The sequence below is a fragment of the Nipponia nippon genome, unplaced genomic scaffold (genome assembly GCF_047370975.1).
Source record: "Nipponia nippon isolate SJK-2023a ecotype South Korea unplaced genomic scaffold, ASM4737097v1 scaffold_17, whole genome shotgun sequence".
Classification (NCBI taxonomy): domain Eukaryota; kingdom Metazoa; phylum Chordata; class Aves; order Pelecaniformes; family Threskiornithidae; genus Nipponia; species Nipponia nippon.
Genome location: NW_028262333.1, coordinates 8,172,222 through 8,196,871, shown reverse-complemented (window position 1 = coordinate 8,196,871; position 24,650 = coordinate 8,172,222). Strand labels below are relative to the sequence as shown.

General features: G+C 50.6%; 1 protein-coding gene across 8 annotated transcripts in view; it reads left to right on the top strand.

The window, feature by feature from the left end:
- ARHGAP26 (Rho GTPase activating protein 26) overlaps positions 1–24,650 on the top strand; it is a 150,209-nt gene that overhangs the window by 29,462 nt on the left and 96,097 nt on the right. For 7 of the 8 annotated variants that reach the window (XM_087753848.1, XM_087753845.1, XM_087753847.1 and 4 more), the window contains exons 7-11: positions 209–313; positions 1,117–1,246; positions 1,632–1,732; positions 4,285–4,379; positions 13,583–13,661. In XM_087753848.1, coding sequence (XP_087609974.1) covers positions 209–313; positions 1,117–1,246; positions 1,632–1,732; positions 4,285–4,379; positions 13,583–13,661 — 510 coding nt within the window. The remainder of the gene's footprint in view (positions 1–208; positions 314–1,116; positions 1,247–1,631; positions 1,733–4,284; positions 4,380–13,582; positions 13,662–24,650) is intronic. The other variant, XM_087753843.1, reaches the window with a different exon arrangement.

Sequence of the window (24,650 nt, the reverse complement as noted above, 5' to 3'; positions counted from 1 at the left end):
TTGGGGGAGGAAAGCACAGACTGGGCTTCGGCGTCTGTTCAGAGGAGGTTTTGAAAGTGAAACGAGGAACAGGGCATCTTTCTAGGGACTGTCAGCAAGCCCCTCCACCCCCGGAGCGTTGCAGGGACACTTCCCCTCGGCAGTCGTTGCTCGGAAAAGTGGCTGTGGGTCTCTACTGACCGTCTCGATTCGTTTTACCCCAACGCAGCTGCTGGCCTTTCTGCAGGGGCTTTTCACCTTCTACCACCATGGCTACGAGCTTGCAAAGGACTTCAGCGATTTCAAGACAGAGCTGACAATCAGCATCCAGAACGTAAGTGTGCCACGTGCCTGTGCCACTGTGCCATGTGCCCATCGCCGTGACTGTCCTGCAGAGCAAGCCAACGCTTTTTGATATATTTTAATAAAGGTTTTATTCTCCTTTTTTTGTGTGCCATCAAGCAAAGGCTTTGACTGTGTCATTGAAAGCAAATTCTTTTTTGTAAATAACACTACATCATATACACAGCCTACATGGCAGTTCATTCCCTACGGCATAGCAAATGCAGAGGCCCAGCTTCCCCAGGAGTCAGCCAGCGGGCAGACATCGTTGCGCGCCCTGTGATTTTAGTGAGTGTTTCAAACCATTTTGCAAGTGTTTTGAAGTGCTGTTCGTTCTGGGAAGTGCAGCACTTTTTGCTGTCCCGGTCTCCGGGCTGGGGAGCAGAGCCCTTCTGCTGGCTGCAGCCGTGGCCAGTGCGCGGTTGGCGCCTGCACGTCGGACGTGTGTGCAGGGCTTTGGTGTGTTGGCATTGCAGCTTTGCTTTCCTCTCTTGTTATAAAATTACTCTTTTTCTCCCAAGGATGCAGACTGGTTTCATTCTTTTGAAACAACTTTTTCACAAAACTCATAATACAAACAACTTGCCAATTGTCGTAATATTTTTCTTTTAGTGTAAATCCAGGCCCAGGAAGAAAACCTGTCCTGTGGCTGGCAGTGGGCTCCCCTGGTTCCATTTACCACATGGGCTGTAGTGACCCAGCTCTGGGGTGCACCCCTGTGTGGTGCCACCTCGCTGCAGAGGTGGCCACGTTGGGTCCATGCATTGTAGAAGGCACTCCTGTTTTAATTTGCAGACAAGAAATCGTTTTGAAGGAACAAGGTCAGAGGTTGAATCTTTGATGAAGAAGATGAAGGAGAATCCTCACGAGCACAAAAACATCAGCCCTTACACGATGGAGGGTTATCTCTACGTGCAAGAGAAACGTAGGTGTTGGGGCGACGGAGCTGCCTGTCAGGGCGATGTGGCAAGCGGGCACCCGGGGAAGGTGGTTTATCAGGGTGTGGGGCACAAAGGCTAATTCAGCAGGCTACAAAATCCATGAAAGTGAGGGATTGGCCCAATGGGTGGGATATTAAGGTGGGAATGTGGGAGCCAGGTTCTCCCTGGGAGGGAGAATCACTGCCAGTGCCTGATAAAAGTCTTTCCGCTGAACAGAAGGGGGATAATAATGCTTAATCCACTTGCAAAGTCCAACAAGAACTGTAGGTACAGAAATCTGTCATGTTAAATGATTGTTAACACAATAGGTTATTAATGGGAGGGCACTGAAACTGAGTTCTGGGAATAAAAACTGCATTTGCTTTGTAGGTCACTTTGGAACTTCCTGGGTGAAGCATTACTGCACGTACCAGAGGGAATCGAAGCGGATCACGATGGTGCCATTTGACCAGAAATCTGGAGGAAAAGGGGTGAGTGCTGATAGTCAGCAGGACTGCGTCCCGGGGGTCTCTCCCGGGGAGCACTGCGCAACTGCCAGCTGCACGCTCTCCCAGTGCTCAAACTGAACCAGTTTTAGCAAGGTGACACAAATGCAAGTGAAGTGGGTCAGATTCATTCCAGGCTGAGCGGGTGCCACACAGGGAATTAACTCTGCACCTTGTTTAAAAAAAAAAAAAAAAAAGAAAACTCCAAAAGCCCACAGGTCTTTGGAAACTGTCGTCAGCTGTGCTGAGAGCAGAGCCGGTTTCCCAAGTGGACAGAGCCCCTTGGACATTGCTCTGTTTCACGCTTCAGCTCCATATTCCCTGCCAATGTCTGCACATAGCTATTTGTAAGGACAAGTTTGCAGCAGCTGCCTCTGGGCTGAGACTGGGCCTTTTGCCTCTTGCTTTTAGGTCTGTCCTTTATTTACTTATTTCTGTTTGTGAAAGGAGAGACCTTTAAAAGCTGAAGCGTGGGCAGTTGCATCTTCAGTTTCTCTCTCGCTGTTCCTGGCAAGGCCGGGCACATGGTGGGGCTCCTGCATCTGCACTGTGCCCTTTGAGGCTGTGGCTGTTTCCATGGGTGGAGGTGGTGGTCGGGGCTGGGAGTGGAGTGGGGTCGTGCCACGTGCACCCACCACGCTCCAGCTCCATGGGCGCCTGCTCCGCAGTCCCTAGGTCCTGCTCCAAGGCCCGAAGAAGGGAACCTGTTCATTATTTTGCTCCTTCCCCACTGCCTATGACTTGGCCAATGAAGTTGTTTTGTTTTAGACAGAGCCACAGGAGAGCCTGGAGCTCCCCTCGCCCCCGAGGGGGTGTGGAGGAGCAGGGGGAGCAGTGGGTGTGGGGGACCAGCACACGCCATGTGCCCCACTGCTCCTGGGGCAGCCTAAGCCCAGCTGTAGCCGGGACTGGCTTTGCTCCTTTATACAGCAGGAACAATAGACCTCCCCGGAGTGTTCTCGGCTGGGGTGGTTTGCAAACATTACCCCCTTGCAGGGGAGCAGCTCAGGCAGCTGGACAGGCTGCCGCACGGCTCCCTGCTGGCAAAGGGAGCCGGCAGTGGGGAGAGCAGCTTTTAAAATTAATTTCCTCTTGCCTCGGAGCATCTTCATTATAACTCAGCATTAAAATATCCCAGCCCTGTAATCATCAGCGGGTGCACTGTGTTTTATGTGGTCTCTTCCCTGCACCCGGGGTGCGGGCGCTGCCAACACAACTGTGTTGCCCTTCTTGTGCAGGGCAGGAGCCCTGCTCCAGTGTGCCATGCCAGCCACCATGCCGGTGGGGCTGCTTGCCCAGGGTCTCATGGCTTGCACGATCCTGGCATGAAACACTGCCTATGCTGGGGCAGCTCTATCCAGGCTGTAGGGTCTATCTGTGATGACCGGCATGGGTGTCAGAGCGTGGAGCAGCCCAGGGGCTTGTGGCTGCACTGCTGGGCATTTTGGGGTCTGGCTCGAGCAGGTGCCAAGTGACGGGCGATGTCGGTGCTGCAGGAGGAGACCCACAGCTTGCAGGCACAAAGGACACTGTGCGTGGTATCAGCCCCTTGTGAACGTGCCTCGGGCTGTGGCTGGAGCCGGATATTAGTGGGTTTGAAGCGGGGGCATTCCCTGAATACCAGACGGGGAGTTCGGCAGCTTGGCGGCAGCCTTGTGCCAGCAGCAGGCCAGGCTGGGGAGGGCTGGGTGCAGGTAGCCTCTGCTGAACCCCCCAGGAGAAGCCCTGCAGGGAGCCCTCTCAGGTCTGTCTTCCTGGCCCTGTTCTGAGTCCCTAAATACGTTTCCTGGAAAAATGGTGATGTCAGGGAACAGGGTGGTCAGCCAAGGTGTCATCAAGAACAGCACAGAGAGCACAGAAAAGTGGCCGTCTCCAGGAACTCGTTCAGAATTCATTTTCTATTGAGTCATCAGTGGTTTTTAAAAATTGCGGGAGAAATGTCTGTGCTGACAGGGACTGAGCAGGGATTTCCTCCAGCAGAGGACAGCAGTGCACGCGGATCCTGCCGGATCGCTGCTTGGCGTGTGGAAATCTAGTACAACTTGGATGCAGATGCCTGGATGGGAGAATGGTTTTGTCGTTGCTTTGTTATATAATAAACATTTTAAGACATGTTTGCTCCCGTTAAGAGTTCTCGCGTGCAGAATGCTGCCAAAAATGCAGCCTGGCGTGAAAATTGACAGCCAGGTCTATGATGCATTGTTCAGCAATGGAAAATAAAGCTGACTTTGCCCAAAAGTTGTGGTCCAACACTCCCTGCCTGCCTGAAGTGTGGGTCGCGTGATGCTTAATGCACAAATTTAATCGTGTGCATTCAGAAAGGAAGGCTTCTCGTGAAAGATTTTGGACTAAACATGGTTGCAAGGGTGAAAAGACAAGTCCTTATGTCAGATATATAAATAAGTATTTCTAGCAGGCTGATATTGCCAAATCCCCCCTGGTTTGAACATGTTCATTGAAAGCGCAGTGGGTGCTGGGGACAGGCACGCGGTTGGTTGATTGTTCTCAGCCCTGTCTGCCATTCTGTCACTTCTCAGGGAGAAGACGAAGCTGTTATCCTCAAATCTTGCACACGGCGGAAAACCGACTCAATTGAGAAGAGGTTTTGCTTTGATGTGGAAGCTGTCGATCGGTGAGTGTGAAGGGGTATCGCAGCCTCGGCGTACCTGCAGCCTGGGTCGCCGAAAGGATGCACAATCTGGGGGTTACGCTAGCCGTGCGTAGGGAAAGGTTGCACTCATCTGTACTTGGCTTTCCTGGGTAGTTCTTGTGCAGTTTCCATGTTTCTCTTCTCCTTTAGTCGTACCCTCCGCGAATGGAAAGCATTAGTCCATGGAAATGCACTCTCCCTGGTGCTTCTAGTCAGGTGCTCTCAGGATATTGAGTTAGTGCTTCAGTTTACAAGGTGCTGAGTTTACTCAAGTCTCTCAAACTTTAATGGTGTTTTAGCACTTCTGCAGTCTCGGCCACGTAAGGTAAATGGTTGCAAGTATGGAAAAGATGCTCTGTGGGTGTTTTGGCAGGGATATGATGCCTCTTTCCAGTATTGGGTATATGTTGGAATAACTTCAGCTTTTTTGCTGGGGAGCGGCTGTTGCTGGTCCCCTATGGATGGGTGATAGTGGAAGTCCAGTTTGCACCTCTGGCACTTTACGTTCACTTCTTCTTCCTGAAGGAGTAAAATGCTTTCTGATGTAATTTATCACATAGCAGCTGAAACAGATGTATGTGTGGATTCAGTCTATAGCACCTAGGAATGAGAGCCTGTTATCATATCTGATTAGCATCATGCATGGCTTACATATATAAACAGGAAAACCAGGCTGGGGTTGCTGTTCCAAGTGGTATTAGTCACTGCCTCGTATCTTCCTCGCTGCAGGAAGTTTACATGGTTTACAAAAGCTTGCTCCAAAGTCACTGAATGTCTGTGCCCTCCCAGTTGTGTGCCTGTTCGTCTTCCAGCTGTCCTCCCCTCCGCTGGCCACTGCGGGAATGCCTAGGAGGTCTCGGGAAAACCCGAGTCCATCAAAACCCGAGGTGTTGAATAATGCTGGAATAATCCGTGGTACCTTTCCCTGCCCAGCCCGTGCTTCTGCAGCGTTTTGGTGCCAGCCCCTCTCGCTGCCAGCCCAAGGCAGGGAGGGGTTGGGGTGGTGGAGCTCTGCCTGCGTTGGCTCAGGGATGAGATAACCCTGGGGCTGCCTCCTGCTCTCCCTAGCTGCGCTTTCCTCCAGAAAGCTGCAGTATTTCTGCTGACATGGGGATTTTTTTCCCAATGCCCTGAGGATATTTTTTTTAAATGTGAAAATCAAAATAAAACTGGAAGGAGGAGAAGCCAGCCACCACAATAGTTTTCTTCTGCAGTGTGTTCAGAGGCAGCTGAGCCTTCCCTTGATGTCTGAAGCCTGCTAGGCATGGGATCAAGAGCTACTCCAGAAATATGCCTGCTAAATGTAAATAATGGCAGGGGAGCGGCAAAGGCGGGGAAACCTGAGAAATTGCTCATTTCATGTGCACGTTCCTGCTGCAAGAGATTGCCTCTGCCTGAGAGGACAGCGAGAGCAGAAAACATGGAACAAAAGGCTGGTTTTCCCCCCAATATACAGGCAACACTGCATATTGTTGGTATCAGAATTTGTCATTAGTTGTCTAAAATAATGGTTATTTCCAAAATAGTTGTACTAAGAGGAAGAGGAGGCAACAGGTTTTGCCACAGCCAAAAGAGAGTGTGATGCGCCCACCCTGTCTCCCGCTCCCCGGGATAGTCATGCTGAGCATTGGGAGATCTGGGCACCATCAGGGCTTCAGGTGCTGCTGTCGATGGCCAGGGTTCACTGGAGATCACCTTCACCTCACCTAGCACTTGTGATTTGGCCTGTTTTACAAAGCGGTGTGTATCAAGGAATGGTTTTCTTGCCAGCCTGGGATTATCGGGGATTGGCAGTGTGTGGGTGCCACCCTGCAGCCATCCTGCCGGAGCCTGGCCCGGCTTTGCCGTGTGGCCCTGGGAACGTGGGTGACCTGGAGCTGCTTGTGCAGAGGTGCCCGGTTGCAGCCGGAGGTGCTGGGGCTCACCTGGGCACCGTGGGGAGGGAGGCCCGTGCCCACTGCTCAGGAGGTCAGCCAGGCTCAGGCAGCAGGAAGATAACGCCTTCGGAAGCATTGCTTTCCATTTCGTGCTCGAGGAGATCAGCTCTGGCTTAAGGACCCAAACACAGGCAAAAACTTCAGCCCACGCTCTCCACCCAAGTCTGCTGACCGCAAATGATAGGATATCTTTGACCAAAGGCTAGCTGGAGCAGTGTCTATGTCTGTTTTTGCAGAACGGAGAAGGCTGATTTGTGTAGTGGGGGCTTTTTGTCTTTGGCTGGGGTTGGTGGTTTTTTTCTTCTTCTGGCTTTTTTTTTTTTTTATTGTCTCTACTAATAGGGAAGTTAGAAACTTGATGTCCTGTTCTTCAGCCCCATGCAGGAAGTCTGGATATGATTACAGCAAACATCCCCAAGATGCTTCTCTGTCTCACATATGTATTGTGTTTTGACTTACAGCAGTTTTCCCCTTTCTTTTCTGTATGCAACTTCTAAATGAAAATGAGACTTGTAAGCAATGTCCAGCAAGAGTCAAGTATCTTGTAAGTGATAGGTGCATAAAGTCACTTTTCATTAAGCCAGCCCTGGAGAGCACTGTGATACTGAGAAAACCGTGTGCATTTGTGGTGTTCAGAGGTAAGGGTGAATAATGCCACTGGAGTGGTCTTCTCCTGAAGTTTGAAACTGCCTTTCAGAAGGTTAGCTTGGAAAAAGGTGGATGAAGAGAGCAGGAAGATTTTTCTGTACACATCACTCGCTTCCTATGGACAATTAAATTGGATTGTCCCTTCTGAAGTATGTGGGGAGCAAGAATGTGCTGGGCTGCATGTGCGCCTGCCGTGGCAAGGACAAGGGGCATTGCTGCACTGCTGTGGGTTTTGGGAGATTTCAGGTTGTGCACCCCCTCTGTATCTCTCCAGATACACATCGCGTTGGTGTTTGGTTGGCTTTTCTGGGCTATCTGCTGCGGGCCCCTCCGGAGCAGCGTCACGCACTAGGGATCCACAGGTTCCAGGCTGAAACCTGTGACTGTGCAACGCTCAAAGCCCGTTGGTGTCTCCAGCGGTGCTGGATAGGTGACGCTTCGCTGCCTCCCAGCATTTGTGTCAAAAACATCTCGTACTTCTGCAACAGATTACACTTAAATAACCTTGCAAAGGCACCTGCAAGCCGGCATCCCCGTCGGGCTCTGCAGCGGGTGCAGGTGGTCCGTGCTCCGCTACGGTGTTGCTCTGTGGCTTTAAGTGAGTTACTTGTGTGCCTCAGTGCCATGGGCACAATGTGAAGTCTGCTTCCTTCCCAGGCTCTCCTAAAGTGTATTCAGTCATTTTTTAAGTTCTCTGTGCACAAACTGGCTTAGTTACCAGTTTGTTTTGTTATGGGCTGACAAGTTGTGTCTGTCTTACTAACTGGGGTAGGAGGATGAAGCAGCACTGGCGGGGCTCGGTGCTGGGGTTATCCCTCTGTTTCGTGCTCGAGCTGGCAGTAGAAAACCTGTAGTAATTACAGTTTGCTTATGTATCAAATCCCGTGCTAACAGGCACATGCACATAGAAGTAGATACGAGGAAATTTCACTTTCTACTAAAAAATTTTTATCTATCATCATAAAATTTGCATAACTTTTAAAGCTCTGTCCATACTAACTTGCACAGTGTTGTAGGATGCGGTGTAATCCTAGTGTTGTGGTGCTGACAGACGCAGGAGCGAGGGGACCATGCTCAAGCTCCTGGTTTGCCGTACAGCCTAGAGGTGGCAGCCTCGGCTGGTTCTTCCCTGGTTATGTTCATCGGCACAGAAATGTACCCATTTCTGTCAGCGTTGCATTTTGGGAAACTGGTATACATGCAACATGGGGTGCAGGCTTGGAGCTTTTTAAATAACAGCCAGAGAAGTCGTTGCTTGTTGCGGGGGGGGCGGAATTAGTTTTTTGTCCTGTAAAGATGATTCAGCACTACTGAGCTGAAAATCTTGAGCTGGATCTGTCATTACAACATTGCTTCCTTTCCCTGCAGTCTGATAAGGAGATGCCGAAGTTCCCAATGTTGAAGACTGAAAGGCTGTGGTACAGGTGTTTGTGAGAGGTCTAAGAAATCCCTGACACACACTGCATTTGTAAATAGTTCTGATTTTCAGTGTGAGAAGTTAGAAGTATTTTATTGCTTTGTTACAGCAAAATTAGCCCCAGAATGGTGTTCTAGTGTCTGGCTGAAATACATTCCCGGATTGATGGATACTGTGTTGATGCCCTTTTTTCCTAACTAAACTTACTTGTAGTCTCTGTGCTTTAAATCAGTTTTGTAAACAAGGTAAACAGGGATGACAGCCAATGTCTTACAAAATGAGCCTTAGGAGGAGGAGTATCTCATTTGGCTGATGACAAAGGCTTTGTAATTTAGGATAATGTAGGTCATTGCTCTGGGCCAGAAGCGAAGTGCTTCTAATAGCAATTGGCTTTTATGGGAACAGGAGGTATTCAAAATTTGAGGGTTTTGGTCTCTTAGTTGTTCATAAAGGCAATAAACTCTGCACGTAATGCCATTCCCCTGGGCTACTGCCTGCGTGCCCCCAAAGTGGCTGGCACTGCGCTCCGTCGGGCTGCGTAACGGTTGGCATCGGGGTGGGTGAGCTGCGATGCACCTGCCCAAGCATTTCCCCGACCAGATGGCTGCCAGTAGGTGGGTTGTTGGCTTTGCTCTGGGTACGCACTTTACAGATCCGCATATTTCTTTGAGTGCCATCCTGACCGTGGCGGGGCACGCTCCCCGCTTCCCAGCGCCAGGGCTGGTTGTGCCGGGGCTGGGTGGCCGTCGGCCCCAGCACCTCTGCTGGTGTTCCCTACGGCCGGCCAGCAGCTCTTGCCGGTGCTTTGGACAGCACGTGCAATACAACTTGTTCTTGTTCCTCTGCGGGTGTCGCCTTTCCAGTGACCTTTTAAACAAAGCGATTCGTGGGGTTTTCACAGGCGAGCTGGCAGCAAGCAGACGAAGCTTGTTCCCCCCTTGGTGGCCACGGAGACCCATGCCGGCCCCTGCCGCAGGGTGTGCTGGCGGCGGTTGTACTGACGGTGCTTTAAGCTTTACACAGGCAAGTGAGGCTTTCTGAATTCAGCACTGAAGTCCCCCCTTATTTATACCTTTTCTCATCTTCGTTTTGGGGCCACATCTGGCTGCTGGTGCCTGGGGCACCAGCAGTGCATGGGTACGCTGCTCTGCTCAGGCTGGGACTGCAAACTTCTCCATGCACTCGACTCCACTTAGCTCTTGAGACCCTGATATTAATCTGCTCTTATGTTTTTTCATTCAGCAGTTTAGATCGTCTCAGTATGATAAGCTGCTATAGGAGTTGAAAATTCTTATCTGTTTCTGCTGCTTTCATTATTTGTTTGTCTTTCTGGAAGAAGGAGAAGCTATTGGACTTTCTCATTTTCTCTGCGTGCTTAGTCATAGCTCCTTAAACCCAGGCTGTTTTTCACAAAAGCTGAGATATTGAGAAAATTCAAATTTCCTGTGTGGTCTCGTATGGAAAAATCTCTTTAGTTTTTCGATTGTAGCATATTGAAAATATACTTTCTTGTGAAGTGTTTACCGTGTTCTACTCTGGTCTCACACATTCACTCAGCTTAGAAATGGATTCCTGCTGCTCACAAAATGTCCCTTTCCCCCCCTTGCATCCCAGAAGGTGGAAAAGGGTTTTGGTGCCTGGAGGTTGAAATGTATGATGCAGCATCTAGTAATGAATCAGCGGTCCTTTATCTTGTTTGCCACAACAGTTCACGTTTGTATTTCAGACATCAGATCCAGGAGGGCATCCTGCTGTCCCGATGTGACAGTTTCGGGGCTGGCTTAGGTGGGCAGACCCACCAGGGTAAAGGAGGCTCCTCCAGCATGTGTCTGTGCGTGCCTCATCAGGCTTAGGGAGGGGATGTGAGGTACCCAACAGCAAAATCTAGCTAAGCACCAGTATTCAGGATAGTTTGTATGTTAGGTGAGGGAACAAAGATAGTTATGTTTTGTTTCTCTTTTGGGAAAGGAAGTCAGAGAAGGGCCTTCCCTGTCTCAGGCTTTACACTGAATAATTGAGATATCTGTAATCTAACGAGCACACTTCTGGAAACGGTTGATCTTCAAGGCAACCCTGTGAAAATGAGGCTGGCTGCAGACAGCGAGTCGAACATGGTTGCATGTTGATAGCATTAGTAGGATGCTGTTTCAGTGCCAGCCATCCTACCTGACTATTAAGCATGTGGTACCCCGTGGGCATCGTCCAAATAAATAATGAATCAGGCGTAATGTGTGGGGTGCATTTTAAATGCATCACAGCCAGGAAGATGGTTCTGCTCAGGAAAGTGCTGGACTGGATGCCTTGGCAAATGAACACTGTGGGAGGAAATGCAGAGCTATTTGCAATGTAAATAGGTTTTTAATTCAGTTTTACAGCCCCTCCCCTCATGCTGTTAAGTAAGTTTGACTTTGAAGTGAAGCCCAAAGAGTTGTTATCTGCTCAAAGGCAGAACAAACATTTTCATGTTATCACCTTTTTGCCCTGTGCATGAGGGAACCTGGCACGCCAGATACCAGTATCGTCTCCCTAGGACCTTGTCGCTTCGCTGGGAGTCCAGTGTCGAGTTTAACACAAATGAATGATTTAAATTTCTTTGTTTTAATGTCTTGGCTAAAGAGACAGAAATCCCAGTATTTCCTTTTCCCGTGTCTCCCTAGTTGAGCTAGAGCCCTTCCAGGGCTTTCTGCCTTGGATACCTGTGCCTTCAGCAGCAGCTTGCCTTAAACTCAGACTTAAGCCCTGGCTGAAAGACGGTGCAGCTGAGACCTGTGGTCACCCAAGGAAAAGCCTGCTCCTGCCATGGGGGCAGGATTTGCTGTCAGCCTGTAGCTAATGCTACGGCAGCTCCTCAGCTACCAGGGACTGCTCGTGAATCGCTTTGTCTCTGCACAACAAAGAGCTTTGTTCAGTGTTTTGAAAATATTTGGTGTTGGATGTTGAACGTTTTCTTTCTCAAATGGGGCGATGGTTAAGTGGTTTCCTCTTCCCTTTGAAATGAGTAAACTTCTAAACCACTAAGCTGGTGAGTATTGACTGACTCACCAATGGGATTAGCGGAGATCAAACATATTATGTCTGGTTTACTTGGACCTGGGCTTGTTGCAAGCCTGAACGCATGGTTTCCGCTGCTGAAGCAGTGCTAAGCTGCCGTGTGGGTGCCGAAAGCCAGCTGTTGGGTTGGTTGGATGGGGAGCGGAGTGAAGGAGAAGAGTTAATCCTCTGTACCTTGTCCATACGTACCACAGAAGCGACAGAAGACAGGCCAAACCCACCACTATGAGAGCCCCTGTTAATGTTTTCCTTTCTAACAGAGGATCAGCTCTTATCAAGGACCAAACGACTTTTGCAGAGTGTTGTTGCAGCTCACGTTCTCCTGCTGAATCACTTTTGGGAAATGCAAGTTAGAAATTACCCCTCTTCCCAGGCCTTATCAATTTTTGAGGATTTAGTACCGAAAAGAGCCTACGTGCTCTGCTGAACACGGTCCGTAGGCAGTTGGCAGCTCCCGAGGTTAAATTGCTCTTCCCCGTCTTGTGCCACGGCAGCCCCGTGCCCCGTGAGCAGTGGTCCTGGCTCTCCACTGCCTTTCTGGAGCTGCTGTGCTTTGCCGTGGGTGGGAAGAGCAGCATCAGGGGTTCTCTGCTGTCGTACTTTCGATGGATAAAACCCCACAAGCATTGCTGCAGAGACAGCACCGATAACCACCCAGAGCACGCTGAGTCTCGCAGCGCTCTGGTCATGCTTGCATCTCCCCGGTTGCCAGGGCTTCTGCCTGCTCTCCTCCTGCAGAAATAGCTGCTGCGCTCTGCTAATGCGTCTGAAAATAGCCTGGGAGGAAGCAGAATGACTAGACCAAACAAACGGAATAGATCTCTCATCTAGATTGGGGCCTCTGCCTGGTCCCCTGGGTGCTGTGCGGGCAGCCCAGCCCTCCTGCGGGGTTTCTGGGAGTGGGGCAGGATGCGACCACCCTTTCGGAGGCCGGAGACCCAGACCCAAAGGGGTGAGGCTGAGGAGGCATAGGGCTAGTTAGGCTTTTTGTGTCTGGATCTGCTGGCTGCAAGATGAGCTGGGATGTTCAGGGTGGAAAGCCTGACAGCTTGCAGCCAAATGAGATGCAGGAAATCGTCAGCCCACGATGCGACCCTTGGGAGTACAGCGTTGGCTTTCACCCTCTGTGGCACGTTCCCCTCTTGTGCAAACACACGGCCACACCTGAACTTGTGCAAATACTCTCCACCACGTTAAATCCATCATGACCTTCGTGGTTATGCTTATCAGAGCTAGATAATTAAGTTTTAACTCCTTGTATGGAAAGGGCAGTCCAGGAGTGGACTTAGGGTCCACTTAGGAGTGGTGGAGGTGGCGTTGGCCCTAGGATGAGGGCTGGACTGGTGTTGTCCCCTGGCTCCCTGTGCTTTGTTTGCAGGCACTTGGGCCTGTTCTTTCCTCTTCTCATTAAAATAAATAAGCAAACACAGAGTTATTTTTTAGAGGCTGGACTTAGAGTGCAGCTCATGGGCTGTTCTGTGTTTAATGGGGCCGGGTGGCAGGGCCGGACGGAACCAGCCGGCGCAGGAGCGAGCAGCCTGGGGCACCCCGGGACTCCTCGCAGCGCTGCCCCCGGCAAGGCTGCTGGCAGGGGCACGCGGACCAGGATTGCATCGCTGCTATTACTGCATGTAACATCAGTGTATGGATGTGGTCAGGGAAATGGCGCAGCCACGCTGGCACAAACGTGTTGGGGATGAAATTCTTCACACAGCAGAAGGTCCCTCCCTGTAAGCTGGTGCTTGGGGTGGTGGTGGCACGGGCTGGGATGCGTGGGCCTCCTGCTTGCTTGGTTGCCTTCCTTGCCTTCTCCTGCCATTGCATGGATGTGCTTATCCCAAGTGCAGGTGAGCTGTCTGGCTGAAAGCCAGAGGAAGAATTTGGCATCCAACTCTCTTCACTAAAAACACTGAAAATGTGTGTTGATTGTTGCAGATATCCTCTGCTCATTTGCTGGTCCTGGTTAGGACCTGCAGGGACATCCCTGGGGAGGTCAGGCTGGGCTCAGCCCTGTGCTGCTGGGGCTTGGCTAGGAACAAGGTTGTCCTCTCTCTCTCTCACAGGAAATTTATCTTTGTCATCTTTGTTTTCCATCCTGCAGTTTATTTACGATGTTCCCTTTATCTCCGCAGACCTGGAGTGATCACCATGCAGGCACTTTCAGAAGAGGACCGCAGGCTGTGGATGGAGGCAATGGATGGCCGGGAACCGGTGAGCAGAAATATTAGTGAAAAAATGTGGGGGAAAATTATGGAGAGCTTTTCATAGCCTGGGGCAGATTGTTTGCTGCGAAGCAGGCTGTCACGCAGTGCCTGCCAGCCGGTGCGAGAGCTGTATCCGTGGGGCAGCTCGTGCCTTCTGCCAAGAGAATAGTTTAATCCCTTGGTTAAATATTTGAGGTAATACTGTATCTCCTGTGCTTGGATTGCTTGAAGGTGCGGTGGAAAGGAGGAGGGTAGGCTTGGCCAGCACAAACACGCTGCTCTGCTGTGCTGAAAGGAAAACATGGCAAAAAGAGCAGTGGAAGAAAATACGCTGTAGATTTCCAGGGCTTTTTGAGTCCTGCAACTCATCTGGCAGCCGTTTCTGGGTCTTGTAGAGAATGGCAGATTTCGTGTGAGCAGAGGAGTGTAGCCCCTGTTCCCTGTACTCAGCGATAGCCTCCTCGCTGCTCTGTTTGCTCCTGCCGTGCCAAAGCTGCACAGGCTTCCTCACCTCTGGAAGGGATTATGGAGTTTTTCAGAAAACTCATAGTTGTTGGTTTTTTATTTTTTAATGTGTATGCAAACTTTACTGCCAAGCTCGAAGAGCTTTGGCTGGTTCTGACTGGGTTCCCTCGGAGGAGTGCTGGTGCGGGCGCTGTGCGTCGGTGGCGCGGTCCTGCGCGGTTTCGGCGTGGCGGCCGTCCAGCAACGAACGACAAACACAGCCCCGTCGAGCAGCCTTTGTACACAGAGCGAGACTAGACTGTGGGCCTCTGTGCCTCGGCGTGGCCAAAAGCGTAGCAGGATACGAAGAGAAACTTTGCGGATAGTGAGAGCAGCCAGGGCTGTTACGGGACAGCCCGTACGTTTTTGGAGTAGGTGTCTGTGCTTCTGGGCTTGAGTCAGGCTCCGGCAGTCAGAGGAGAGTCCATGCAGGGAGCAGGGTGTCCCATCCCAGCACAACCCCACTGCCACAGACTGGTACTGATTTGAGCAGATTCCCTCCAAATCCATGAAAAGGCCGTTGTTTGTCAGAAAAAACGTTCATTAAAGCCAGGTGAGACATGGATACATGTGGGCTGTTCAGTGAATGCTGGAAAGCACATGTTGGGCTTAGTCAGGCAACTTGCTTTTGAAACGTGTGGTGGTTTGGAGGTCTGGAAGGCTGTGTGTGTGTCAGGGTGCTGCTGTGTATTTCAGGTAAAGCATTTTGTTGTGGATTACAGCCAGGTCTCCGCCTGGAATCATAGATTTATTAGGTAATTCAGGTAGGATGGGACCTCGGGAGGTTTCTAGTCCAACCTTCTGCTCACAGCAGATTACTCGGGGCGTTATCCAGTTGGATGCTGAAAACATCCGAGGAAGGTGACTGCTCAGCCTCTCTGGGCTCCAGCTCTGCTGCTTCACCGTCCTCCTGGAAGTTTCTCCTGATACCCAGTCTAAACCTCTCGTGTTTCAATTTACGCCTATTGTCTCTTGTCTTCCCACCATGCACCACTGTGAGGAGCCTGACTCTGTTTTTCTGATGCCTTCCTTGTAGGAAGGGAGCTGTCAGATCCCCACAAAACTTTTCCTTCTCCAAGCTGAATAAACCCCGCTCCCTAACAGGGCATGTGCTGCATAGCTTGGACCTACCTCTGATGGTCATCACAGCTCTCTGCTGCGTTGGTTTCCTCCCTGCAGCAAAATTGTGCTTCTGGGACAGAAATGCTCAGTTACACCCGCAGACATACTGTTTGCAAGAACAGGCGTTGTGGGACATGCAGGCACAGAGGCAAAAAAGGACTGAATGTGTGTTGTGTGTGCAGGACAGCCTCCGCTCCCTTTTTCTATCATGTGTTGAAAAGGGATCCTTGTTTGGGAGAGCCAGCCTGCTCCTCCACCTTGGCTCCTGACCCGGGTGGCCCTGCCCTGGGGCAGCTTCAGTGGGAAGACACTCAGGTGTAAGACATACCAGCCTCTCCAGTTCCAGCGTGGAAGCTGTCTTGTTCCCTCCTAAATTAACCCCTACCTTGATTCTGGTGGCACCTGGAGACAGGATAATATTTTCAGTTTCTTCAGAAACAAAATTCTTGCTCCTAGTCCAAAGCAAGCCTTGTCCTCCTTCATTCAGCCTGCTCACCTGCTTCCCACTGCCTCACCTCCACTGAGAACTGCTGTTGCAAGGATGCGAAAGCCAGTCACCTGCAACGGGAGCTGTGTGAATACGGTCGTCCAGTTGCATTTTGACCTGCTGATATTACCAGGATTTGGCACAGCAGCAGAGCTGGTCTGTTAGGATTGGGTTGCAGAAGTGCAGCCAGAGATTTTGCGTGCTTGTTGAGTGCTATATATGTGAAAGGTGTTATGAAGTAACCAATGCAGGACTGCCTGGATTATCCTGTTTCAGAATCTGGTTATGTGAACTCCTTCAAAAACACACAGGTCTTCGTGCTGCCGCCTGCGTATTTCTATTCTTCCCTATCGTGCCCATCAACTTAGGGCAGCTTGCTCATCCAGCACGTCAAGGATTGTTGCTGCGCATTAATGCAATACCTCACGGCACTTGAATGCTAATGGCGTTCAAACCTGGCCTTCCAGGTGTGGTGTGGCAGCCATGGGAATGAAGCCTCTATGGAAATGGATCCAAGAGGCATTTTCCTGACGAAGGTGGTGTGTGTTGACAGACAAGGTAGCTCCTTGTCCTCAGTTATCCTCCTCGATCCATCAAAAGTGGAGTTGTTGGTCTGTTCTGTTTGGGTTCTTATCTTGCAACACCAGGGTGTGGGATGTTACCTACTCCACAGAGATTTCCTTGAGCAAGAGGCAAGGATTTAACCTTTGGACTCCTAGAAATATCCATTCTATGCTTTGACTAGATTTTTGTAAGCAAAAAACCCCTACTGGAAAGGATGTCTGGTTTTCCTTTGATTTGAATATTGAGTGTGGGAAAGATTGGCACAGGGGGGACACTAATTCCATGTGCAAATTTAGGCTGCGGAGAGATTAAAGTGGACTGGAGTTTGTTTCTTAATTATAATTAAAAAACTAAAACCAAATGTTGTATTACATTTTAGTAAGATCTAAACATAGAATGTGCACTGCATTAGCCAAGACATTTGTCACAACTTGAAAAGATTTATTATATATCTTACAGTCAAAGCAGTCTCCAGATAGCTATCATCAGTCTGTTAACTCTTACCACTTGTTATTAATTTGGCTAAAAACCCTGTGTTGACTTTGGGTTTTCTTTTACATTACAGAGGCTGGAAATAGGAGAAAATACTAACTCCGTAACAGAGCGGTTGCATTCAGTTTTTTTTAGGGTATTCAGGATAAATTTCCTTTGGTTTTTCTCCTCTGGTGATGCAGTTTGCAAATGTATGTGGTGGAGGCCAGAGTGATTCTGAAACTTCGCTGGAGCCTAAGTCAAGAATAAAAGCTGTGTTGGCTCATAGCAGCGGCTGTGGTAGGCTGCAGGATTAAGAGAGGCGCAAATTAGGCTGTTTGCTTTGTGGCAAAGAACTGAACAAGATAAGCATTTTAGTAAGGATGTGGCTTTGCTTGCCAAGTCTGCAGTGGGCATGCCAGCCAAAAGAGAGATGTTGGTGTCAGCGGTTCCTGCTATTACCTTCCGAGCAGGTTGGTAATCTTAGAAATCATTCTCACATCAGTGAGGGCAGAAGTGGGGTACTGGATTTGAAGTGTTAGGGATGTGAAAACGTTTCTCCAGGAAAGTGAGCCTCGCAATGCAAGGGTACATAGAGGGTTAAGGGTATGAAACATGTTCGGTCACATCCCTGTTGAGCTCTATTAATCCATTGACGATAACCTTGAGTGACGATGGAGAATTTAGTGTTAAATGGCAAATGCAACAGGCTGTGATCCTGTCAGAGGGAATAAGACATGGATGGGATCTGAGCAGTGCTGTTCTGGCACTCGCATCATGCTGCCCTTTGCTCAATTTGTTTTGTTTTTCTTTTTTGTTCTTTAAAGCAATACAAGTTATAAAAATACAGCCAGCATTTCATATCAGAGTTGGTTTTGTTACTGCTGTACAGCTGAGTGTACCACGGGCTGGGGATGAGCAGTCGGTCTCATGCCCTTGCAGGGGAGGGAGGGAGGACTCTGAAGTGGAGACGCATCAGCAATGCTTTCTCCTTTCCTTCTCTGCTCCCCTTACCCTCTCTTCAGTTCTTTAACATAGTCTGTAAGTTCGCAAAGGCAAGAACAAAGTACAAAGGCTCTTGCGTGCTTCGGGAGTCTCGAGGCTGGTCACTGAATGGAAAGACAGCACTGCAGAGGCTGCTGGGTTTTGTCTGGGACCTCCCAGGGGTCGGATCTGTTGTACTGGAAGGGCCCCGTTCCTCTTGGCACTCGCGTGACTTAGTCCTTGGGTGATGAAGCTCCATCCTCCAGAAAGCAAATAAGGTTTCTGCTCCCATTCTGGAAGGCTATTTCAGTACGTCACTGCTCTGATGTCTAGAAACCTTCCCAGGGTTTCCCACCCACCCAGGTTTAGTCGTGTCCAGTTTCGTGTCTGCTCCTCCATGTGAGGACACTGGGCTGCATGGCCATTGAGCCGCGTGAAGCTGAGGGCCGTGGGGGACAGTCGAGTGGTAGCTGCGGTGTCTGGGTTTTGTGCCAGGTGCTGAGACGCCGTGTTCACATTCCCAACCAGGGGCTGGGCCTGGCTGGAAATGCGATGCCGTTTGTCAGTGCTGGGAACTCGCAAAGTTCAAAAGTAGTTACAGCTGAATTAATGGACGCCCAGAGGGCAAGATCGACAAAGTCTCTTAAATGATTTTTGAGATATTATGGAGACACTTAAACTCTCTTAGGCCTTCCCTAGGTGCCAAAGGTCTGCAGGCACCAGCAACCCTTCGCTGAAAGCATTCTTCTGCCTAGATGTGCCACTGCTTTGCTTAGGTAAGGAGCACCCTGCGCCCACTCCTGACCGCCACTTCAGCAGCATGCTGTATCCATCTTCTCCTTAATTTCTCTTCCTCCACCTGAGCCCATACTAAACTCTTTCTTAGCCTTCAGTCAAGACCTGGCTCCTACCTGTAGCTATGGGTCATGGCTTGGAGTTTACGGTGAGTTTGTTGTTTATTACCCTAATGAAATTAGGTGCCAGGTGAGGTGAGCATGTCTGAGTGCCTGTGGACCTGCACAAGCACCCGGAGCCTTTCCTTGGCGGCGGAGGGTCTGCTACTGCCTGATTTTGCAGGGTGCTGAGGGCTCTTGCTTGCAGCCAGCAGCAGCTCAGGGTGATCATACATATCACGGTGGACGTCAAGGACTCGATTCCCTTTCTGCAGCCACCTCTAGGCTCCCGGCCATGACTCAGCTCAGCAGAGCCCAGCTCCTCCTCGGCTCTGTGGCTGTGAGGGCCACCCTGACCCTCGCTGGGGCTGTGGCGGCCGCCCTGGCACTGGGTGACCGGACAATGTTGCATCTTGGGTGTTTGGTGTCACCTCTGCGCTGCCTTGAGAGTGGAGGTCCGGATTGTCGTGCTCGTCCCCCAGCGCTGTGGGCATGCCGGCAGCACAAAATGGAGCAGGGCGGCGTGGGGGGAGGCCGTACAGCTGCTCTCCACTAGATGGCAAGCTGAGACCAGCCCACTCATTGCACTTGTGCCCCAGTGGGGCTCGGGCAGCGCCCCCGTGCCCCCAGGGGCTCTGCGGGGTGTCTGGGGCTTCCCTCGCCCAGCCGCCCCGGGGGGCTGTGCGTTTGGGGGAGCAATGTGCCCCCCAGAGCCGGGCTGGCAGGCCTGCCGCCCAGCTCCTGTGCCGTTTGTGCTGCACGGGGTGGGGAAAGCACTCGCTTCCCAGTTTTGTCCCCCAAATCCAGCACAGCCCAAAATTAGAGCTGCTTCCCTCCTCTGTTCCTCTGTCTTCCTTCTCCTGCTGCCCCAAAACAAGCAACTGATAATGTTGGGGACAGGCAGCGTTTAATCGCGGTAAACTGAAGGGAGGTGAGCACAGACCTTCAGGTCTGTCGGCTTCTCCCTCCCCAGCCATGGGGGTCCTTGCGCCCTCGCTGTCCCTCCATGTCCTCCAGGCCTGAGGCTGGGCATTTCCATGGTGACCACTGCCACCATCTCGTGTCAGTCCGGTTTGGGCCTGGGGGGGGGTCCCCTGTGGAGGATGCCGGGGTGCCCTGCTGCGGTGGAGCCTGCGCCCTCCTCAGAGCCGGCCCATGGTGGTGCTTGATTTGGTTTGGTGAAAGGAACAGAAGTGGAATAGCCAGCAGCTGGCAGCATGGCTGCTGGTCAGCAGCTCTCCACCCCACTGCCAGCCTGGGGACCGCCGGACAGGAGCCTTCCCCGTGGTGTTTCCCCACCAAGGTCTCCAGCGGTTCCTCTGCATGGGCTGCGTGGCGCTGGGTGCGGCGGCCCTTCAGCAGCTGTGGCCGTGCACCGACGGTGGTGGGATGATGCCCACCAGTGCAGTGTGCCAGGAAACACCTCTGAAGCTTCCACCGCCGTGGTCCTGATCCTGGCCCCTCGGCCGCGCTTCCCGTCTGACAGCTGTTTGGCGGTGCTGGAGCTCCTTCGGCATTGCTGCTCTGGAAATGTAGTGTTGTGTTTTTGTAGCAAACCCCAGCGTAACAACAAAGCCCAGCCTTGCATTCCTGTCCAACACGCAGCACCCTCGCCTCCTGCCTCCTCCTCAGATATTGCTTCTGGGAATTCTTTCTGAAATTGTTTTTCATTTTCCTTGTCTAATTATACAAAATGGTGAGAGATTAATTTCCCAGTGGAAATGATGTCTTTTGAACTCAATCCAGTGCTTTCAACCTCGGCATTCCTGTCATTTTGGCTCATTCAAAAAATAAATTAACTTGAAGGACTTCAGTCCCAACACCCGCGCTGCCACGGGGGACGGTTGGGCACCAACCGCACGCCTTCCCAACCTTCTAGTATTGCGCCAGGACTCACTGGAAGCTGCAGATCTGCTTTATCGTTTTAATTCATTTCATCTCCGACTCCTTGGAGGTCACTTTCTTCTTCTGTATTGGTTTTGGTACTGCACTCATTACCTCTGTAGCTAAGTGCTTCCAGCAGAGCTTGAAAAACGCTCTTTGATGGAGACAGGGACCAGCGATTTGTGCTTAGGATGCCGTGTTTACAGCCTCTGCCACACCAGCATCAGGTGGGACTTGGGGACCAACCACTCTGGTTGCTGATAATGTCAGCAGCGCTTTGCTCTGAGAGCGCTGGCTGTAAATTGGTAGTCACTGAGAGAAGTGAATTATTAGAGATGGTAGAAGAATCTTCACCCGGAACGTCTTTGGCTACAGATGGTGGTCTTTGGCTGTTTTCTCTTTGCATGGGAGACCCTGTGGGCGAGATGTTGGAGTGATCATTGCGTTTGCTCTTCTGGTGCTCTCAGGGGTTTGGTCTGTGTCTGTCTCTGCAGCTTGTTTCCTTGCAGCATTTTCTGTGCTGATCTTTTTACCCCCTCGATCCCACAGACATGTGTTTCTGTGAGCCTTTCAGAGGAAGATGGTTATTTGCGTATGTTTTATCTTGCCGTTTTTTCATGGCCTTCGTCCTGCCTGGGTTTGTTTGCTTATGGCAAATTCTTTCTTTCTGTTCTGTTTTCCATGACCTGACTCATTCCAGTTGCTGCTTCTCCATCTCCCTTTCTCTCTGTCTTTGCTGAACAGAACATTTTTCCCCCAGTCCATCCCCTCTCAATCTCTAAGTTTCTATTGTTCGTTTTTTCCCTTTGCCTCTAATCGGCTCCCTGACCTAGTGAACTTTCCCTGAACCGAAGCTGTTCTCGCACCGCCTGAGAGCATCTGAACTGCCTCCGAGAGCAGCACCTCCGTCTCGGTGGCAGTACATCACGTGCAGCTGCAGTGATGGTGAGCCCCACTGCTGGCTTGGCAGCAAAACCTGGCCCAGTGGAGCTCACGCTTGGCTTTTTTGCATCCCACAGTTCAAGATTTTTGCCCAAAAAAGTTCTTTGTCCTTTTTGGGGACAAGGTGGTAGAAGAGGATCCCCAAAGAATCAGTCTGAGCTTTCAGACTGAATGATAATTTGTCACGTTCCATGTTGATTTTTGTATCACACGCTCTTACCGCTGTTCCCTTCTTGTCCTTCTTCTGTTTTGTAACCTATTCTAAGCCTATAATAGTAGTAACTTTACACTGAGTTTATAAGCTTTTGTTTTGTTTCTAAAGCGCTTAAGCCAGTGAGGTCCTAAGCCTTGACTTCAGGCTTTTATTTACGGTTCCAGCAAATGCTGCTTCAGTGGTTGATAGCTTACCCAGCCAAAATCACTGCTGCTTCAGGCTGACAGTGTTTTGTCCTTTGCTTAAGAAGCTGTTCGGGTCATAAAGGGAAAAATACTGAGAGAAGTGTTCTAGATCATTGTAAAAAGAGAAAAGAGCCCTCTGGACTGCTTTTACACACCTAAAAGTGCTATCCCACCCGCTTTTGGAAAGTTTGTGACCTCTTCTCTTTCTTCTAGCTCTATCGTTGGGGACGTCCAGGAGCAGAACAGTGGCTCCTGTTTCTGGTTTTCATCTCTTGTGCATGAATGCCTCGTCTTTTCTTTAATGTGTTCTTCGCTGTAAGCCAGCTTTGCCGCGGCACTCTGTTGTGGTCTTTGCTGCACAAATTGGCTACGAAAGTTGGGCTTTACTTGGAGACTAGGATGGTTGGTCCCATGACACGAGTTGAGTTCCGCTCTCCCTTTGGGAGAAGATGTTGGTTCTGCTGGGGAAGCGTTGGCAGCTGCCCGTCTCCTCATATTATCTTGCTGCTGATACCCACCGAGGGAAACTCGCAGCGGAGTCAGGGCTGGGGATTTGAGTGTGGGTCCGGTCACAGATCCCCAGGACATCGTACAACACACATCTTTTGTGTGGGACACCCACTGACTCTGCTGCAGCATGTGTTTTTCTTTTGCTTTGGTTCAGGCCAGGAGGTGAGCGTGGTGGTGAGAGGTGATTTGAGTTTGCAGAGTCCCTGGGGAAAGATGGTTAATCGAACTTGAATTGCAGCGTGCTGGCGACGAGCGCAGTGTGTGCGCGAACAGGATGGATCAGCTGACGTGTGGTAACTTGTCTGTAAGTCTGGGCCCGGACAGGCGAAACAGCTTAAGAAAAGGTTGCAGAGCGGTTGCATCGAGTGATTTCGTTACACTGCTTTGGTGTGAACCTGGCTGTCCACCCTCTGGCTGCATCTGTCCAGCTGTGCTGGCAGCCTCTGTGGGGAGGCACAAAGCACTCGATTGGAATGAAGGACCAAAGGCAGTTTGTTCGCTTTCCTTTTCTCTCCTTATATCACTTCTACTTAGAACTATTTGAGCAGACAATTCAAGAAACATGTAGAAATTCAGGGAATAGTTCCATGTTAGTAGAACAAACTTCCCTGCCAATTTGAATAGACTATTAGAGTATTTTTTCTACTCTAAATTAAAAATTAAAGTGGTTCATTGTACAGTCAGTTGCAAAACTAGCCTTTTTCTTTGTTTCCTCCTTTATTGGTCCTTGCATTTCATTTTGAGTGGTGATTTACTGTCCTGCTACAGTCCCACCATGGTCCCTGACCCAGGCTTTTTCCTTCTCCTAGCTGCAGCATCAGAAGAAAGTCTGCCCTTCGAAACTCCAGACATTTTAATAATCTTATTTATGTACTTCTGGTCTCTCTCCCGTGCCACCCTCGGTTTGCCGTTCCTGGCAGACCCCCTGCAGTGCCGTGCCCGTGCGGAGCCGGGGAGCTGGGCTGGGCTCTGGCAGGAGCAGGCAGGCTGCGGGCTCAGCACTGCCGAGAAAGCACTGCCGGGCTCAGGCTGCAGCAGCGGGCAGGGTGGATGTGCCCCACGCCGTGTCTTGACCAGCGTTTGTTGGATGCCACGTGGTAGAAATGCTCCTCGCGAGTGCTGCGCATGCTCATGGTGCCGTGTACTGGGGGTGAGTAGTTTCCCAAGGAGGTTATTAGCATTGTGGAATTTCAGGTCATGTCTGGAAAGGGGTAAATGTCCTGCTGCAGTTTTGGAGAGGGGCACTGAGACCATTTAAGTCTCCATCGTGCCAGCTCCCAGCACCAGGGAGGCGAAGGGGCACTGCAAGCCCTGCGCTGCATCCCAGGAATGCTCCAGGAAACCACCTCTGCGGCTGCCCGAGGCTTGCGGAGGGCACGGTTGGCAAGGGTGGGATCGTGGTCCTCTTGCTCCTGACTTTCCCAGAGCCTGGGGGTCCCTGTGATGGTCTGCGCTGCCGGCACACCTGGCCCGACGACCGACCCGGTGTCCCCCATGAGTGGCTGTGCAAACCAAGGATTAAAAGTGATCTCGCCTCAAAGATGTTAGTCTTGGCATTAAACCACCAGCCATTGTTCAGAAGAACTGGGCAGCGTAAAACCTCTTTTCACAGAGGAGGAGCGCGAGGCATGTCTGTGTTACAGTTATTTTAAAAATAAAGATGACACTGTCATTTAAAATTAGGTTGGTTTTGATGTGTTCAGACTCCTTGTTCGTCAGTAGATGTTGAAAGGAGGAAGGGCGTGTATGCTTGCGGGAGAGAGGGAGAGTGAGAAGCTGGCTGGACTCCAGTGCAGATAGCTGGCGGAGGAGGATGTGCAAGTTGTTGCTCAAGCATCCTAGAAAACTTATGGGAAGCTGTTAAACTAGTAGTTTTCACTTTTAATCAGTCACTTGAGTGACTGCTCTGCTGGACTTGCTTACAAATGCTGCTCTGTGAAACTTAAAGCTCTTTAGTTATTCCAAAAATGTATTTTTCTAAACCAGTTGACCTTTAGTTCCATTATTCTAGAGACTGCTGTATATCTAACATGCTTTGTTCCCCGCTGCTTCCGCCTACCCCCTTATTCCCCCCCCCCACAACTGTCTGCTGCTCGATTTCCTTTTAACATTTAGGCATGGTAGGTGGATAGGTTGACCCAGGTAATTTTTTCCTTAAGTTGACCCAGGTAATTTTTTCCTTGGGTGACAAACACGGCGGGTTATATAACTGCGCTGAGCTAAGCAGTCCAGATGG